The sequence below is a fragment of the Lontra canadensis genome, unplaced genomic scaffold (genome assembly GCF_010015895.1).
Source record: "Lontra canadensis isolate GAN:19392208 unplaced genomic scaffold, GSC_riverotter_1.0 scaffold63, whole genome shotgun sequence".
Lineage (NCBI taxonomy): Eukaryota > Metazoa > Chordata > Mammalia > Carnivora > Mustelidae > Lontra > Lontra canadensis.
The window spans coordinates 12,028,540-12,048,038 of record NW_022631057.1 but is presented as its reverse complement, the minus strand read 5'-3'; the positions used below and the strand labels follow the sequence as shown (position 1 = coordinate 12,048,038).

Sequence of the window (19,499 nt, the reverse complement as noted above, 5' to 3'; positions counted from 1 at the left end):
CCTACAAAATGGCAGTGAGCTCTAGAGCCTGGTGTTGTGGCAATAATATTTCATCCACGGTGCTGGGCACATTTCCTAGCAGCCCATCAGGAGGCAGTTCATGCCTGGAGCCTCTTTACTCGCAAGGTTAGGACTGATGAGTGGGTTCGGGAGCTCTTGGGCTCACTCATCCATCCAGGACCAATTTCCTTCGACCAATTTCCTTCAGCATTTCACCCAAAGATTTCAGCAACCACTAATTATCACTGCCGAGATCCATGCTGTCATTAGGGCTGCAAAACAAGAGATTTTTTTCCTAATTCTATTTTTTTCTCCTGGGTTTTTTGGGTTTTTGTTTGTTTGTTTGTTTGTTTGTTTGTTTGTTTTTTGCCAGAGTTGTTCTGTTAAAAAAAAAAATGTGTTCATCAACTATTTGCTTACTATTAGGTATAGTTCATACAGGAAAGGCAAGCTTACTTGGCTTTTTCCCTTTATTTACCAGCTTTCAGAAAAGTAAGTGTGTTTCAATTTACTGTAGTCTTTTCAATATTCAAAGCACCCCACATTTAGCCAGAAGGTGCCCCTTCAAGGTAGTTTCTGTGAACTTTTGACTTGACCCCAATATGAAAAGATGTTCCAGGATTCCCAAGGAATCCTGGTTCCTGGTTGTGTGCTCTTAAGTTTGTTGTAAATGAAAATATTTCAGAATGCGCAAGGAGAGAGTACGGGGAGAGAGGGGCTCTGAATGAACCCTTTTCTCCTATGGGGCCACAGGGCCCATCCTGAGGGAGCTGACATGGTAAATCCAGGTCCAAGTTGCATCCCGGTGGGATGGTGGGATCTATTCTGGAGGGATCTATTGTCACCAGGAACAACATGACTTTCTTTTCCTTCCTTTTGCTCTTGCTTTTTGCAAAATGCAAGTATCTTCAAGGATTTTCTTATTAAAAAGTAAGTGAAAGTCCTCAATGATCCTAACCCCCAAAGATAAGCATTATTATTAATTTGAAGTTGTTTTATGCAGACTTTGTATACACAGAAATAGCCATAGGTAAGGAATTATTTTTTTCCTGCAAAAAAAGGAATCATAGGGGTGCCAGTGTGACGTAGTCAGTTAAGTATCTGTCTTCAGCTCAGGTCATGATTCCAGGGTCCTGGGATGGAGTCCCGCATTGGGCTCTCTGCTCATTGAGGAGTTTGCTCTTGCCTCTCCCACTGCCGCTTCCCCTGCTCGTGCTCTCCCTTTCATGTGCTCCCTCTCCCTCAAATGAATAAACAAAAATTTGGGGGGAAAAATGGGGGGGTGATGCTACACACTCTTGTCTCTAAACTGCTGACGTAACAGATTCCACATCAGCACAGTCAGCTCTTGGGATATCTTGGAACATCTGCACGGTGTCTTTTATTGATCAGATCCTCTCTTAATGAACATTAGATTCATTTGGGTTTAATTCAACCCAATCGCATAACTATTTTGTGCCAGGCACTAAGTGAGTTATTCTACGATCGGTAGGACAGATCCCAGCTGTCACTTTTGGCACAGAGGTCATGGAAGACACAGCAGGTTTGCATTTGAACTTGAACCTGGATTCACATTTGTGCCCTGCCCGGATCAATCTGGTGACCTTGGCTAGTGACTTCATGTCTCTGAGATGCCCACCTCCCAGAGCTATGGGTTTTCCTGGATGGAAGGACTTAGTTCATCATGTTAGCTCCCCTCCCCCTTTAAGTATGAAGTCATGGTGATCCCAGCTTCACACATACACACACACACTTTTTTGGTTTTGTTCATTCTTTTTTTTTTTTTTACTAAATTATTACTTCCAGAGTTAATTCAGAACAGCCTGATCCAAATAAACTATCAAAGGAATATACTAGAGCAATCAGCATCACAGTCTCCAGAGTCGTACAGGCCTGGGCTGGCTTCTCGATACCAGTCGTGGGAGCTCTGCCCCTGAGTTCCTTCATCTGTAAAATGGGCCTGTTAACAGTAACCACCTCATGGGTTATTGTGAGGATCCAACAGCTACAGTGTGTATGTGTAAACACTCATCACCCAGAGACCAGACCCACACTCAGCATGGGCAAATCTCACACAGGGCAGAAGGGCCTAGAGCAAAAAAGCTTTATGACGCCTCTAAAACAAGCACCCAAGAGCCGTGTGGGAGGTCACCGGCACATAGCATCCCAGCAGGCTCCCTCCCTAAACGCGATCTCCGCGCAGCGGGCTCCCCTGATGGATTGCATGTGCCTTCATGTCCCTGCGGACCCGGGGCCTGAGTGCAGGAGGCCTGGGGCATGAGGGCGGTGCTGGCTCTGTGCCCGCAGGAAGTAAGAGCAGGCCCGAGGCTGCTGAGAGCCAGTTCAGCTCTGAGCGCGCTGTCTCTCCAGGCAGAAGTGATGCTTTCCGTCCGTGTGGACTAAACTCTGCTGGTTCGGCTCCAGCGTAGCCCCGTGGGCTTCCCAAACCTGACCTTTGCTCTTCGTGACCCTCATATCCATGCTGTCACCCCTGAAACTCGGGTCCTTGTCCCGTGTCCCATGTCTGATCCTAGGTCACAAACCTCTCAGTGGTAGGTCAAGAGCTTTGGCCAAGCTTTGCTGCACCTTGGGAATCCGTTAAAGGATGTGTATTCAGTTCCCTGGGGCTTCCATGAACAGTGCCACAATGGGGTGGCTTAAAGCTACAGGAATAGACCAGCTCACAAGCTCCCGGAGCTAGAAACCCAAGATCAAGGGCTCAACAGGGCCATTATCTCTCTGAAACCCATAGGGGAGAATCTTTCTTGCCTCTCCCAAGCTTCCTGAGACGGCTGACAGTCCTTCGCGTTCCTTGTCTTACAGCGGCGACACTTCAGTCTCTGCCCGGTGGTCCCCTGTACGTCTGTATTTGTGTCTCTTCTCTTCTAAGGACACAGCTGTATTGGCTAAGGGCCTCCCTACTCTAGTACAAGCTCATCTCAACTTAACTAACTGCATCTTCCAAGACCCTCTTTCCAAATGAGGGACTGGGGCTTATGACTCAACATGTATTTGGGGGAAACACAATTCAACCTGTAACAGATGCGTCACTAACCAGCGGCGCTCATGTGTTTATTTTCGGCTTATCAAAGTCCTTTCAGGAGCTTTTGGTATCTTTGTCCTTCTTCCCTTTCTTCTCTTTGTTCTCCCCCTCAAAAAAAAAAAAAAAAAAAATCTGTAAATTAGAGAAGGTCTTATTACCCTGTTCTCTAAATGAGGAAACTGGAGTGATGAAATAATGAAATGACTTGTCAAAAGTAGTAGTGAAATTAGAATCCACGTCTCCAGGCCCCTCACCCTCATTGCTATTTTTTTTTTTTTAAGGTTTCACTTATTTATTTGCCAGAGAGAGCATGCGTGCCCAAGCAGGGGGAGAGGCAGGCAGAGAGAGAAGCAGGTTCCCAGCTGAGCAAGGAGCCCAATGCAGGACTCGATCCCAGGACCCTGGGATCATGACCCAAAGCTGAAAGGCAGCCACTTCACCGGCTCAGCCAGCCAGGTGTCCCCGCTGCTTCTAATTTATTCCCTTCCCCCAAGCCCAGGTATATGTCAGTTCAGGATGTCTCCAGGGCAAGGATGACAGGTAGATTTTGGTCATTCCCCCCAATAATAGTTACCTTTTAAAATAAAAACTCATTTGCTACTGACAAGTCCACAGTTGCTGATCCCAAGAAGCTCCAGACAGCTTCCTCCTGTCTGTGGAAGAAAGACCCCGCTATGCAGGTTCCAGGGAACCTGTTGTGTCTGGGCTGGGCATCACCTCTTTTGAGGAGTCGTCCCTCTCCTGTTCCGTGGGAGGCTGGCAGGCTGGCAGTCCTGTCATCAGCACCCACATTCCAGGCACAGGCCTCAGCCACGCCCACCAGACTCTCTCTCTCTCTCTCTCCTGGGAAGCTGGATGTTGAGGGGCCCCACAGGGAGGACGGGTGTTGGGGCCTGGCAGGCACACGGGGAGATCGCTCCCAAGTCCGCAGTGCTGAGACCGCCCCGGCTACCCTGCCTCTGTCCTTCCCAACGTCCTATCATCCGTCTCTTCCTGCTGCTTCTGTGTTTTTGGCTGAGGAGCTCTGGCACGGGCATCAGCCACAGGAGGGTGACCAGATGACTGTCCCGCGGTGAGAGTCAGAGGTCTCAGGACTGTGAAGCCTGATCCATTCTCTAAGTGAAGCTCGAGGGCAGGGCTCAGCCACCTGGCTGGGCAGATCTTCCAGAAGAATTCGTACCCGCGGGGATGGTGAGGGGAGAGGACACATGGGAGAACTTACTCCCGGACCACAAACCTGGGGTGTGTGAAGGACACGCAAGACCGGGCCTCGGGACCAGAACATGCTTCTACTCCTCCCGCTTCACCATCCGCCTCTTGCTTTTCCAACACTCGCCAGGTTATGACGTAGCACCAACTACTGTAACAGATAAACCCCAAATCGCAGTGTTGCGACACAGTAAAAGTTTCTCTCTCACGTGAACCGTCCGAGGGATGAGTCGCACAACCCAAGAATGGGGATCCCTTCTGTCTCGTGGTTCCCACAGCCCTAGGACCTCAGGGTCATTCTTTGTGTCCCACAGACAAGGAGGGTGGCCGATCCCGCTGACACAGCAGATCTGAAGGAGGCGAAGGGACCAGCAGGACATCTCCCCCACGTCTATTCAACTCGAGCTCCGGGAGGCGGGAACTCTGTCTGGTTGACGGTTCTGTCCACCAGCTCAACCGTAACCCCTGGCTACGCGTTATCTGCAGGGGGGCCTCACGTGTGGGGGGCCTGAATGGACACCAGTGGCGTCTGCCTCTGCAGGCCTGCGGCTGGGATCTTTTTCTCTCTCCTGCTTCTCAAATGTGAGCATGTTTCCAGCTCCTCCTCAGCCTTCCTCTCTCTCCTGTCTCTCCCCTTCCCTTAGGAGATAAGGTGCCTCTTGCGCGGGTTTGAGCCACGGACACAACCCCCGTGTCGCCCTTTCCAAGCAGACGGTTTGCAAATGTCCGACTTTTTCCAGTGAAGTCTTCGGTCTTCAGTCGTTCCCTGCGCGGTGTAACCGGAGTTCGAGTCCTCTAACGCCCCCGTGTACCCAGCGCGTATTTGTGGAACCCTATCCTGGCCCAAGTTCCCTAACAGGAAAATTTTTTTTTTTTCATTCTTGAGTCAGAAGCTTCTATTTAACATTTTACTGGGAAGTTCAATGCGGAGGAAACAAGAGCGGGCAAAGGGCAGTGAGGAAGAGAGAGAAGGAAAACGTACAAGAAGGCGACTCGAGCCGACGCCACGTTTGCAGCAAGCTCCTGTGCTGCTCGCTTCCCCAGACATCGCCACAAGGCGGTGGGGACCCGGTGCAGCTCAGAAAGGTCCCATGACCAGGTGGCAGGGTGGCGGGTGAGCGTGAACTCTCTGCAGGTTTCCGCTTTCTCCTGTCCCCGTTGGTCAGAGTCTTGCCCGCGGGCATGGAGTCCCTGCACTTCTGATGTCTCTGGCCTCCCCAGGAGGCTGCTGGGGGCGCCAGGGGCTCTGCCCATCTTCCAGCCCAGATGCAGCCCCGTGTCTGCTTCTCCTGCCCTGGCGCCCTGCTTGCAGGCTCCGAGACCCGTGGTGGCAGCGCTGGTGGATTTGGGACAGGGAAAACGGCAAGAGCCATCACCAGAATTGCTCTGGCGGGAAGTGAGAAGGGGGGCAGGGGCTGGGCCTGGGTGGGGTCAGGGGGGCGTGTCAGGGCTGAGCACTGAGCATGCGCCCCCTGCTATGCCATGGTCTGGGGACAAAAGCATGCACAGGACAGGGAGAGCCCGCCCCCGCAGATCCTCCGGCACCACATGTCCCTGGTGCCACGGAGACGTCCTGCTGGCGTCTCAGCCTCAGTTTAGACAAAACAGAAGCTCCCATATCCCCTTCGCAGCTCTCTGTTTCCGCTCTCAGCGAGGGCATCTGCATCCCCGCTGTTCGGCAGGCTCAGGGAGCAGAGCCTGACCCGAGCTCATCCCTCCATCTGCCTGCGCTCCTTCCTACTCCAGCAGCACGTCTCCCGTGGTAATTAAGGTTTACTGAGAGCTCGGGGCGCCCGCGTGGCTCAGACAGTTAAATATCTGACTCTCGATTTCAGCTCAGGTCATGATTTCCAAGTTGCAGGATTGAGCCCTAGATCAGGCTCTATACTGAGTATGGAGTCTGCTTGGGAATCTCTCTCCCTCTGTCCCTCCCCTACTCACCTGTGCGTGCGCTCTCTCTCTCTCTCTCTCTCTCTCGCAAAAATAAATAAATAAAGTCTATTAAAAAGGAAAAAAAGACGTCCTGTTGCCCACTGAACACGTAGCACCGGCTCAGGGCTGGCTAGGCAGGAGGACCCCTGTGACAGCAGCTGAATGACCCAACAGTCAGGGATTGAATCTTCACAATAGTCATGTTGGTTGTTGTTTGTTTGTTTTTTTAAGATTTTATTTATTTATTTGACAGAGAGAGAGTACAAGCAGGAGGAATGGCAAGCAGAGGAAGAGGGAGAAGTTGACTCCCCGCTGAACAGAGAGCCTAGTATGGGGCTCCATCCCAGGACCCCAGGATCATGACCTGAGCCAAAGGCAGACACGTCACCAACTGAGCCACCCAGGCGCCCTGCCATGTTGGTTCTGTCACAAAACTGCCTCTACAACTTGTTTCCTTGTCTCCATATCCCTGGTCATTACCTTTCACCAGGTGTATTTCAAGATTGTCATGATGCTCTGAGTCTGGTCTCTCCTCCTTCCACACACACTTCTGAAACCCAGCTGGAATCACACTTTCCCCATGGTCCCAACTCCCCAGTTGTCCCACTGCATGCTGATGGAATCCAAGCTGATATGAGGGCTGTCTAGGGCCATGCCTCAGTTTGACCTCCTGTCCTCCTCTCACAACTGTTCTACTCTGGATCCAAACTGTCCCCATTTTCTCACTCACACACTTCTGTTCCAAGGAACCCTTCTATCCTGTTTACAGAGGAGCAGTTTCCGCAAAATCATCCCTTTTACAACAATTGTTAAAATTCTGGTGAAGAGACGTTAGACACAGTGCCTGGAGAAACCAGACTGAAATCGCTGTCCTGCATGGTCAGCCTTGACTCGGAGCCTCCTCTCTGCACTCTCTCCTGCCAAGCAGACAGTCGGCACCTCCTTCCCTCCATCCACCGATCACTTCTTATGTTGAACTTGATTCCCTCCTCTGCTTGTCACAATCTGTGCATGTTCATATCCTGTCCATCCTTCAAGCTCCAATTCCAATCCCTCCTTTCCACAAAGCCTTTTCCTCCTCTAAATCCTCTAAATTCTCACAACTCCATAGCTGCATTTCTTTTTTTTTTTTTTAAGATTGTATTTATTTATTCAACAGACAGAGATCACAAGTAGGCAGAGAGGCAGGCAGAGAAAGAGGGGGAAGCAGGCTCCCCGCTGAACAGAGAGCCAGAAGCGGGGCTAGATCCCAAGACCCTGAGATCATGACCTGAGCTGAAGGCAGAGGCTTAACCCTCTGAGCCACCAGGTGCCGCCGTAGCTGCATTTCTTAAAGCATTATCAGCACCATGTCTTATTTCCACTGATCAAGTGCATGTCTCGCGCTCCAAAGGGCTGGACATACTCAGATGACTGGATGAATGCAAGCAAGAGGGAAAGAAGGAAGGAAGTTCCATGAAGGCAGGGTCAGGGCTGCCCCTGCAGGGGAGAGGCGGCCGGTCACCATTTTCCACTGTGGCATGTGTCAGAGGAAGAGAAGGAACGTTGCTGACCCTTGATCCATGCGGACAGAAAAAGTGGGAACTAAAGCCTGACGGTGGCTTTCAAAGGTGTTAAAGACGGTTCTGCAAACATCCCCTGAAAGTCTAAGTTTCACTCCTATGTTCAGAGACTGTAAGGACTAGGCGAGGGGACTTCACTTCCCCTACCCGAACGCACCCACAACGGCAGACCCTGTGGTTGGTGACTTTTACGTGTTCTCTCCAAGAGGCTCAGGTATGTCTCGTCGCTCTGCGGGGGTTCGTCCTCATTCCCATACTCCCTCTCTCTCTCACACACACACATCCATCGGAAACCTTGTCTCGGGAACTCTTATTGCCCAAAACCAATATGGCACTGCATGTTAACTAACTAAAATTTAATTAAAAAAAAAAAAAAAAGAAAGGGAAAATAGAAAAAATAAAACCTAGTCTCAGAAAAGTAGAAGAATGTAGGGTGGGGAGGGGCCGGTAGATTCTAAAGAGCAGCCGCGTAAGAACAAATGAGATGTCCTATACCGGGGTCCTCCCGAGGGTGGATGGGTGCGCCCTTTCCCAGGCAAACAAAGCAGAATAGGATGCATAAACGTGCTCGGGAGGTGCCTCCTGTCCTCTAGGGAGCTTCCGGGAGATCCGCCTTCGGGGAGATCCGCGTGTCCTCCCTGCACGCACGTATGCTAACGGGAACAAGGGCCTGAGCTTCAGCCGGAGCTTTTGTCCCACTGGAAACTCCGTACCCAGGCCGGTCCCTGGTGCTGCGTGTGGCAAGGTGTGGGGTTCAAGGTTACTGGCTCTGCCTGTGCAGAGCGGGAGCCCAGCGGACAGGACAGACACAGACAGTAACAAAGGGGCGGGGCCAGAGGATCAACGGGGGCGAGGAAGAATGAGGAGAGTGAGGACTGTGAAACTAAGGGACAGCCCACCAGGGAGGAAACAGCCCGTCTAGGAAGGAAGGAACGTGGGGCCGGAGGGCGCCATCGAATGTGTTACAAGCCTTAAGGAGAGCCCCGGGGAGCTGGGCACCCATTTAATGCAGGCTTGTCTAAACTCACTTTATATTCCCCTTTTATCTGCCAGCCGTGGTTACCCAGGGCATGGTTCCAACAGCTCCACGGAGTGCTAACAGTGCTGAAAATTACCGTAGTCTCTTTAAGTACTTCAGGTGGAGACGCACACCTTCATCTGAGAGCGCAGGGAGATGTCAGGACTTGCCTCCCCGTCCTAAGCAGGACAGGGTGCTGTGTGCATGCATGTGTGTGTGTGTGTGTGTGTGTGTGCGCGCGCGCGCAAGCGTGTGCAATGCCCAGGTGGTGCCATGCGGGGGACGGACTGCACTAGGGTGAGGACAAGGCGTGAGGACCAGAACATCTCCCTGCCAGGCTCGTGGTGGGACTAAATCTGCTGCACATGGGAATCCAATCCTTCCACAGAGAAAAGGTCCCCTTCCTGGGAGGGCTCCCAGCTGCCCCTGCAGAGGTTCCTAAACCAGCCGGAAGGTTTGCACGGTGCCCACAAACCTGTGTGTTTCCTGGCAGGCTCCGACCGGCACGCTCCCACACTGGAGCCTCCCATTCCTTGTTCCTCCCCCCGCCCCACCCTCGGGGGCCATCATCCTGTAAACTCAATTCTCATGGGGCCCACCCCACCGAGGGAGCTCTGAAGCCGGGCTTCCCATTCCACCCCACCCCCTCCACCCACGCAGCTGAGCTCACCCAGGCGGCCTCTTTTGCAACTTTCCCAAGTCTGTGCAGGAGAGGGAGAGGAGGAAAACAGAAGGAAGTCGCTTGGCCTCAACAAGCCATTCTGATCCAAAGCCTTTTTCCTTTGAACCGGCTGAGATCTTTGCTCTAAGAGGAGACCCCCAGACTCAGAGATCTTTGCTCTAAGAGGAGACCCCCGGACTCAGAGATCTTTGCTCTAAGAGGAGACCCCCGGACTCAGAGATCTTTGCTCTAAGAGGAGACTCCCGGACTCAGAGAAACGCCGACCGCCCTCGGAGGCCGGATGCTAAGCAGCCACAGCTGTGAGCGCCCTGGAAGTTCTTTTCAGTTCTTCTGTCTGTCCCAGCAACCCCCAGAGGTACTGGGGTTTTGGGTTGGGGTTGGGGGAGGCGAGAGGCAAGGCACGCAAGGATGAGGCTTAGAATCTGGCAGCTGCAGGGCTTAGATCCAACCCAAAGACCCCCCCACTCCACGCCAGAGAAACGTCTCCGGCTGGCAGCGAGCCTGGCAGAAAGGACTTCCCCGCCCAGCCCAGGAAGCTGGGGCCCGGCTCAGGGCTCTGCACAGGCCATCCGTCTCAGCGGGAGGATACAGCTGCTGGCTCAGTAGAGGAAGGCCAGCTAACGCCCTGGGTCACCTTGCCACATCGACAGGGCACCTTCTTGGGTGGAACCTGCTGGCCAGTGGATCTCATCGGGGATCAAGGAGCTCCTAGAGTAGGAAAGCGTCCTTCTTGTTCTAAATCCCCGGCACAGCTCTGCAGTGCTAAGCAAGCAATGAACAGAGTTGGACAGCTCTGAATTCTAGTCTCAGCTTGCCACTAATTCGTTGCTCTTGACTCAGGAACCCACTGGATGGTTCTGGCATTTTGTAAACTGCCAAGTGCCCTATAATTGCAAGGCATTATGCATTAATAAAAATAATTTGAGCTTGTAAGTCGATGCCCCGTCACAGAAGTCCCATAGACATAGTGACTTGTCTTTAGCCTCAGATCTATACAGTGCCGATGCCTGGTAGACACATAGTACATGTGCTAGATGGATGGACGGATGGATGGATGGATGGATGGAAATGAGTGAATGACTATTTATTGAAGATTCATTATTCCCAGCATGGGTCAGGCTCTATGGAGGGATAGAGAAGTGAAAGGCAGTGTCCTGTCCTCTGGGCACTGACAGCCTACTTAGCGAGACAGGACCAATACTTCAGGAACTTAAAGAACACTAGCAAGTGCTAAGCCTCCTGAAACCAGGCCTATGAGTACACTTTCTGGAGGGAGCAGGTCTAGACCTGCTGGGATTTAGGAGAGCAAAGCAGAGTCACGAGCCTTCCCTTAAGGCAATAAAGCTTTTCACTCCATATGTAGCTTCCTTTCAAACACAAACTTTATTCCCCTGATCCTAAATCCCATTATTTTTAAGGCGGATATATTTATCGGTTTGAGGCAGTGAGGGTGCGGTGAGGCAATAGGAACAAGGTGGGGAGACTGTCTGCTTCGGAAGTCACATCTGCCCCTGCTCACTGGTCTCCTAGTCCGCAGAAATGACACCCCACCCAACACCAGCGATTCGGGAGATTTTAATTGGGTCCTGATTGGGGCCAGCTGGGTAGGGAGAGAAGGGAAGTATGAGGGTGAGAGAACAGATCCAGGAGTTCTTGTAAGGCTGGCCCCGAGCCCCAGGGCTGTTGGGGCGGGTGAGGGGGGGTAGGGTGGGCATCAACCCACTCTCTCTTGCTCCCCAGGGACTGGGCTACACCATAGCTTTGGCTGGTGGGCAACCAGGGCTCCAGGCTTAGAAGGGATGCCAGGCAAGAAGAGGAGAAGAGTTAGTCACGTGCAGTAGAGAGTGAGTCCCCGCACACTCGGCTCTGGGCGGACCAGGGCTGGCTGGAGGCAGGGCTCTGCCTCCCAAGCCAGCTTTTCCCTGTTACTTAACAGTGGAAGGTGATGACTCAGCCTGAACTCTAAGAGGATGGCCAGGTTTGAAGTATCCCAGGCAGCTGAGGGAGTGGGAGGAGGCTCAAAAGGACAGCTGTTGCCAAACTCCGGCCAAGGGCAGAGCCCAGAGGACATGGGAAGGGACTTTGGCCACCATCTGAAATCTGCCCATGCCTCCTTGGTGAGCCCAGCCAGTGTCTTCTGCCAACCCGCCTAGTGATACGGTCCTGGTCACCCTCCTGCTAGTGATATGGTCCTGGTCACCCTCCTGTTCCTGCTAGTTATCCGCAGTGCAAGGACCAGGCTATTATAAAAAGCCAGCTCAGAAAATTCTGCCTTCTTAGGGTGGGGTAGGAGATCTGCAGTGGCGGGACACTTTCAGGGCAAATCTGTGGAAGGGGACTAGGGTGGGGAGTGGGGGAGGGAGCTCAGAGTCAAGGCCATGGTGAGTCACAAGGGTCTGGAGAAGAAAAGACTCAAGAGAGAGTCAAGAAGTAGACTTGAAACCTCAGAAGGCCTGGCATGTGGCAGAGGGAGCGAGCATGTTTTGTGTGGCCCCAGGAGAAACCTACTGCTGGTGGAGGGAAGGAGTTCTATGGGGCAGGTCTAGTTCTGTCTTGCCATGATGCAGTCAAGATGGCTCAGACACTGGGCGGGGTTGGACTAGATCATCTCTGAGGTCCCTCCTCCAGTGTGCTGGGGCAGGATCCACACGGGTGGCTTGAAATCAGCCATGGCAGGAGTGTCTACACCATGGAAAGTGGCAGGTGCGACAATTTCCAGTCCTCTAACACCAGCCCCCATCCCATACGGTTGTTAACCATTTATCTGGGTCTTCCCCCATTGGGGGAGCCTGTGCTGCTCTAAGAAATGAGGTATGCCGCCCTGCAGGATAAGCCAAGGCCATGAGCCATGTCCGTATTACGCAGGAGGGAACATACTCACCAAGGTCAAGCAGTTCACCAAGGTCACGAATGTGTGGAGAACTCTGACTCCAAAACTCGTGATCAGTCCCTGCTACCAAGGATTCATCTTGTCAGGAAGTCACATTCAGATGACGTGGGCCATCCACCCATGTGCTCTTTTTAAAGAAATTGTAAGGTTTTGTATTTGATACTGTTTAATTACCATAACAACAGAATCTTATGGAACAAATTTTTAAAACAAGACGCACATAAAATAAAACAATAGCTCCCAGCTTCTCATCTGCCTTTCCCTAGCTCCTGTCAGTCATTTAGATGGAGAATATCTCTCCACAGCTTTCTGGGTATTCATATGTCCTGCAGAAATATAATACTAAACATATGGTCAACACGCGGGAGGTGGTTGTTTTTGTATGACTGAGATCATAGTATACAAAATGTTCAGGGATGTTCTTTTTAAATTGCTCTCATATTTTTCTACTTCATTACTTAACTCTTTTTAAAACCGCTTCGTATTCCAAAGTCTGAATGGATCACGATTTATGTAGAGAATCGCTCATCGATGGACACTGGATCACAGCAGTGTTCTCCAGCAGTCATCTTTGTACAAAGATATGTTTGCACATAGGTGCATTTCTGCAGGATAGATTTCTAAAATTAGAATCTGGGATATGACATTTTGCCATTATCTAATTTCCCTCCAAAAAAGGCCATGCTATTCACAGTCTGTCCACAATATACGATAGCAAATCCCCTGTACATTTGCCCCACACTAAATTTAACCGTCGGTCTTTTTAAATTTGCCATTCTCTAGCAGGTGTAAAAAAAAAAAAAGTATTTTTCAATTTTGTAGGTCTCTAAAAATCAGTAAGGTTGAGTATCCTTTCAAAGCTTACTACTTACCATTCACAAGCCTTCTGCCGGTTACCCATTCCTATGCCTTGCCCACTTTTATGTTGTGTATTACCTTTGATTACCTGTAGGGTGCTTCCCCAGTAGTACTACTGATTCTCTGTTACACATGCCCACTGTCTACCTCCCGTGCCCTCACCACCAGCTTCCCCGTCGTAAGCATCCCAGCTCCGCTGCCCCACGTCAAACCCACACCACCCAACCCGGAGCCTCGCTAATGGGGCTCCAAGTGGCCGCTGTCCTAGGCTTATGGAAGACAATAGAACAAGCAGGTAAGCCTAGATTCAAATTCCAGCTCCCAGTCCAGGCTCTACCACTTCCAGGCTGTGTTTTTAGAGAAAAACTACCTCCCATCTCTAAACATCTGTTTCTTCAGTGGTAAAATAGAGACTGGTCGTATCAGTCCTTCAGGTGCCTTCTGTGTGCTAACAAGAGTCATAAAAGAGCTAACATTTCTTGAACCTTTCATTTGGGCAGTACATGTACTATAATAATGTATTCTCTCATTTAACTTCTCCGTGAGATGCATATTTGTATTTTTATACAAAGTCCTCCACACAGTGCCGGGCGAGCAGCGTGTGGTGTGAGCACAGACGACTCCAAGATGGAGGCATGGCCCTGTCACAGCCTGTGAACCCATTGCCCCCAACGTCCACGCGCCGAATCTTGACCCTAGTTTTCAGTCCCCACACAATGGCTCTCATTCCACAGACTGGTCCCCTCCACTCCCATTTGGAACCTCTTGTCAATGTGGCTGCTTTTCTCTCCATCTCCTCCAACTCTTCTAGGGTTTGGTTGGGGCGCACCACACCCGAACCCAGCACCCCAGATCCCATGCACGCAGATTCTACGGGTCCAGACTCAGGAGGTGAGGAGGCAACATGGCAGAGGAGCCTTCTGTGGCCTTCAGTTCAAACTCTGGCTTGCGCTCATACTACCTGGGGTATGAGTGACTTGGCTTCTTTGAGTCTCAGGTACTCATCTCACAGGACTCTTGGCGGATTCCCCAGGCTCTGAGAGAACACGGAGCAGCCCGTACAGGTGGTCTGCAGGCGCTCGTTCCTTTCCCAGTTGTCCCTGCCCGCCCTGTGCTTCTGACTCCCTTTCTACGGCACTGCATTATCTTTCGAAGCTAAGTTAGCATCTTGTACCAAAGCCTTTATGAAATAGGTCACCATGGCTCTCACTCCCCTTCTGAGATTGAAACTGATGCTTGGAGACATGCCACCTTTCAGCGGCTTCTGACCCATTTCTCCCTTGGGTGGTTTCCCTGTGGGCAGTGACACCCACGACAAAATGTCACCATGACTAATACCTGGAATGATCTTCCTCTGCCTGTCTGGAGCACAGGGAATGTTTGCTGAATGAACGAAGGAATGAATGGACAGAATCTTGGTCTGATCCCTATGACCCCTCTTAAAACTTGCTGCTTCTCCCTGCTTTTTCCTATCTCCATACCCTTCACCTCACCCTACCCTGAAGCAAACCAACTACCTTGTCCGTTCACCTATTCCCAGAGTTCTGATGACTTCACCCCTCCCTCTGAAATATCCCTCCCAACCACAAGTCTCAGGGCCCAGTTGGACTGCCAGCTTGTCTCCCTACCTGCAGACTCCCACAGAACTTTCTCTGTGCACCTGTTAGGATGTTTTACACCTTCTTTCTGGTACAAGCACTCAGCCCTGTGCTTTTGCCCACGATGACTCCCTAGTGGGCAGGTCCTATTTGTTCCATGCTTGTGCTCCTCCCTGTGTCTAGTGCAGGGCTTTGCAGCAGGGGACAGGTAGGTATTTCTGGAATGACTGTCATGGATCACCAGGACCTGTTGCCTGCCATGCCAACCCAGCCCTCCTGGGTTATAACAGAAGGTCCAGTGACACCAGCTCTGGCTCTTGGGACAAGCAGCTCTTAGCAGAGCCTCAAATCACTCTTGGGCTATGACATGGCTCATGGAAGGACACGAACAGCCCTCAGCCTCCGGGGCTCGTTGTTTTAGCTTTGCACTCACTAGGCACCCCAGGCAGGGCCCATGTGGCCAATGAGTTACAGCTCCAGTAGATAAAGTATGTTTCAACCAGAAGGGACCTTGAGTCTTTGGGGCCCAACCTGTCCACTTTCCAGTTGGAGAGTCAAGACTCCAAAAGTGGAAGGAACTGGCCCAAAACCCCTCAGTGGCAGAGTGAGAGAACGAGACCCAAGGTCCGAGGACATCTGCTGTAGAGCTTTTTCCCAGTACCAGGGGAAATCAAGCTCTTCTGACCCCTCAGCCAGGACGAGTCAGATCAAGGTTTGCTCAGTACACCTACCGAGTACATCCAAGGACGGGAGACTCAGGAGCTGGGAATTCTGTTTGCGTAAGTGCGCCTATAAGGGTAGAACCCAGAGAGCCAGTTAAGCAAACCCCCTGAGACAGTTTTGCTGTAGCTTGTTAAATAATAATAGTGATGATAATGCATGCTTGTCTAGAGAAAATGCACATACACACGTATGTATTTCTCTTACAGAAATAATACCTGTTTGCCATGTTATTTAAAAAAAGGAACATACTAAAAAGCACAGAGAACACATGTTAAATTGTGTAATTTCCTACCACCCAGAATTAACCACTTAAATTTGTTGTATATTTCTTTCTAGACCTTTCTCTATACAAGTGGGAACTCGTGTTCATAATAGTTGGGGTGGTATCATATATACAGTTCAGTGTCTTCTGTCTTTCATTTAGACCTTAGGAGGTTGAGCCTGGGTGGCTCCGTTGGTTGGGCATCTGCCTTCGGCTCAGGTCATGATCTCAGAGTCCTGGGATCAAACTCCACATCAGGCTCCCTGGTCAGCAGGGGTCTACTTCTCCCTCTGTCCCTCCTCCTGCTCTCACTCTCTCTAATAAATAAATAAAATCTAAAAAAAAAAAAAAAAAAAAAAACTTTAGACCCTATGGCATAAGCATTTTCCCACATTAATATAATATTCTCCGAAACTCCACATTAGTAGCTTATTGCATGCCATGATTTATTTGCTCACGTCCTCTTTTTTTCTTTTTTTAGATTTGCATTTATTTATTTGGCAGATACAGCAAGAGAGGGGACACAAGCAGGGGGAGTGGGAGAAGCAGCTCAATCCCAGGACTCCAGGATCATGACCTGAGCAGACACAAGGAATGAGCCACCCAGGCATCCCTTCCCACTTCCTTGTTGTCGAATGTGTATAAATAATACTGTGAAGAACATTCTTGAACAAGATTCTGTGCCCACATTTCAGATGATTTCCTTACGACAAATTCCTAGAAGTGGAGGGCAGAAACATTTTTAGGGCTGTCAATACAGGCTACCAAGTAGCTTTCCAGAAACATGTACCAGTCACACCCCCACCAGCTGCATTGGAGAAGAGCTTTTTGATTCCGTGATTGTGGCGACACCTCGGGCTGGGGGAGGGGCACTCTCCATCTAAAGCCTCCCGGGCAGTCCTGACAATGGACCCCTTGTCCTGCCCCCATCTCCTCTTCCCACACTGCCCTCCATCCCTGGCCCCAGGCTTGACTGTCCTTGAGGCCTCTGTTCAGTCCTGTCCGGTCTTCTTGGCACTCCAGGCTGCCTCCAAGAGCAGGGTTGGTAAAGCTGAAGGGTAAGCCATGTGCCTGTCCTGTGGGGCCACCACACTGGCAGCCTCAGGGAGGCCCCAAGAGGAAGCTGGTGAGGGGGCGTAAGGGTTGCTGATCATCTGTCTCTGTGGGCAAACACCACCACCTCGCTGGGCCCAGAGCAGTGATCTGCACGTCAAGGAAGGGAAAGCAGAGGCCAGCCCCAACAACAATGGTGCCGGAGACTCTGACCAGCATGCAACCGACTTCTGTTTCCCTGCAGGCTCTGACATCCCTCCATGAATCCCCGGAAGAAGGTGGACCTGAAGCTCATCATCATTGGAGCCCTGGGGTAAGCCCAGAGAGGCTCAGGGGATGGGGGGTTGGGAAGCGGCCCCTATCCAAGGGCAGGGAAACCTCCTGAATATTTCCCACCTACCATGGGTCCCTCTCTGATTCAGAGTGGCACCAAGGAGGACATCCCACCCCCAGGAAGAGAGAGAGCTCAGATGAGCAAAAGAGCCTGAGAGCTGGGCTGCCTGGTTTCTGGTTTATGTGGATGGGTCCCGGCTTCTCGAGTCCATTCTCTAGTCTCCTACTTCTCACTGTGGTCACGGGACTGCAGGTGTTAGAAATTCAGACTCTCGGAGAGATGGCAGCAGGAGGCGCATGGCAAGATTGGAAAATGGTATGGCTCTGTGTGTGTGTGTGTGTGCGTGCGTGCACGTGCATTGCTCACATGTGTCTGGGGGTTTGTCCTCAGTGTAGGAAAGACTTCCCTCCTCCACCGGTATGTGCACAAGACATTTTATGAGGACTACCAGACCACGCTGGGGGCCAGCATCCTCTCCAAGATTATCATCCTGGACGACACAACTTTGAAGCTGCAGGTGAGCAGCTCAGCCTTTCCCTCTTCAGCATGCGTGGCTGGAAATCATCCCACATTCCCTAGCTAGCCACTCACGGAGCAGTGTGCACCAGGAGCTACAAAGGTCTGGAGCAGAGATCAGCAGACTTCAACTCAGGGGCTGAACGTGGTCCACCACCTGTTCCTGTAAATTAAGTTTTACTGGAACACAGCCGTGTCTGCTGTTTACTTACAGTCTATGGCTGCTCTCCCCGCTACAGCGGAACTGAGTAGTTGCAACACGCAGTGTGGTCTGCAAAGCCTACAATATTTACAACATGGCCCTTTAAGAAAAAAATTGCTGATCCCTGATCTGGGGGTGGGGGGAGTGTGGAAAAGGACAAATCTAGGAGTTGGGAGGCCTCACTCCTAGTCTCAGGTCCTCTGGAAATCTTGGTAAGTGGCCTTGAGCAAGTCTCTCCCAAGGTCCAAATCTGACAGATGAGAATAACTGTGCTTGTCCCGATGAGCCAGGGGAAATGCTCGAGCTCAGACGATGGTGCAAAGATGCTATGGTGTCCATGGGCGAGAGGGTGAAGATGCCCGTGTGTGGAAGGACCCCAAGTGCCTGTGCCGGGGCTGTCTTGCCTCCTACCCAGAAAAGGAAACTTTGACATCATGTGGCCCTGTTGGGCTTACCTCCAGGCCCTCATCACGGCCTGATGGGGTGGCTGCTCTTTCCCTCCAGATCTGGGACACAGGCGGACAGGAGCGGTTTCGCTCCATGGTGTCCACATTCTACAAAGGCTCCGACGGCTGCATCCTGGCTTTCGATGTCACCGACCTAGAGTCCTTTGAAGCGTTGGACACCTGGCGGGGTGATGTTCTGGCCAAAACTATTCCAGTGGAGCCCTCCTACCCCATGGTGGTGCTGGGAAACAAGATTGATCTCGCAGACCGGCAGGTACTGTCCATACTTTCAGTCACCAAACATTGTGTGAGCACCTACTCTGTGCCATGCCCTGTGGTAGGTCCCACACATACCGAGCTGAATCAGACACAGTTCTTATCTCTAGAATCTTGCAGTCTAGCAGTGGATACAGACTCTAAAAGAAGATTATGATAAATGCAATGATAGAGATAGACCTTGGATATTTGGGACCCCAGTGAAAGGATCTACTCAAGCCTAGAATAGAGAAAGGGCTTCTGAGGGGAGGTGGTTCCAGGCTGAAAAAGTAGCATGAGCAAAGGCAAGAAATAGCATGATGGGAGCTGAGAAGTGGAAGCAATTCTGTCTAGAGACAGGGAATGGAAGAATTAAGACATCAGAAGAAGGCAGGTGGAATTTGAATTAACTTGTAGAATAGTATTTCCACCCAGGGTCAGACAGGGGATTCCAGTTATATATTCTTGACTCTCTAAATTTTCTGGGAAAGTTAGTAATATATATTTTTATTAGCATTCACGTATTCTGGATCATCTGGCTAACTATATGACAGCCTGTATGCTCCATAGCTATAGTGACCCCACTCGTGTAGATGTTTACCGCTGTAGTGGGATTGATTAGAGCTCTTCGCTTCTTGCATACTAATGAGATAACAATAGAGGTAGACTTCATTTGTAAAAGATGCTCTTGTGCCAAATGAAGCTTAAATGACCCTGAAAAGAGCCATTTGAACAAGGTTGTCTTGATGTTTCAAATAGAGAAATGAGAGAATGAGCCGTCATCTTTGAGCTTTATTTTCACAATGGCTCAAACAGAGAAAAGGATAGAACTGAGGCATCATTTGGAATGATGGGTAGATAGAGAGACAAACAGATGGACAGATTGGATGGATGGATGGATGGATGGATGGATGGA

The 19,499-nt window shown here is 50.9% G+C and overlaps 1 protein-coding gene across 2 annotated transcripts in view; it reads left to right on the top strand.

The window, feature by feature from the left end:
• The first annotated feature begins 9,668 nt into the window (after nt 1-9,668).
• Nucleotides 9,669-19,499, top strand: part of RAB7B (RAB7B, member RAS oncogene family) — a 22,377-nt gene continuing 12,546 nt past the window's right edge. For both annotated transcript variants that reach the window (XM_032878467.1, XM_032878466.1), the window contains exons 1-4: nt 9,669-9,801; nt 17,075-17,143; nt 17,555-17,681; nt 18,387-18,602. In XM_032878467.1, coding sequence (XP_032734358.1) covers nt 17,091-17,143; nt 17,555-17,681; nt 18,387-18,602 — 396 coding nt within the window. In that variant the 5' untranslated portion in view covers nt 9,669-9,801; nt 17,075-17,090. The remainder of the gene's footprint in view (nt 9,802-17,074; nt 17,144-17,554; nt 17,682-18,386; nt 18,603-19,499) is intronic.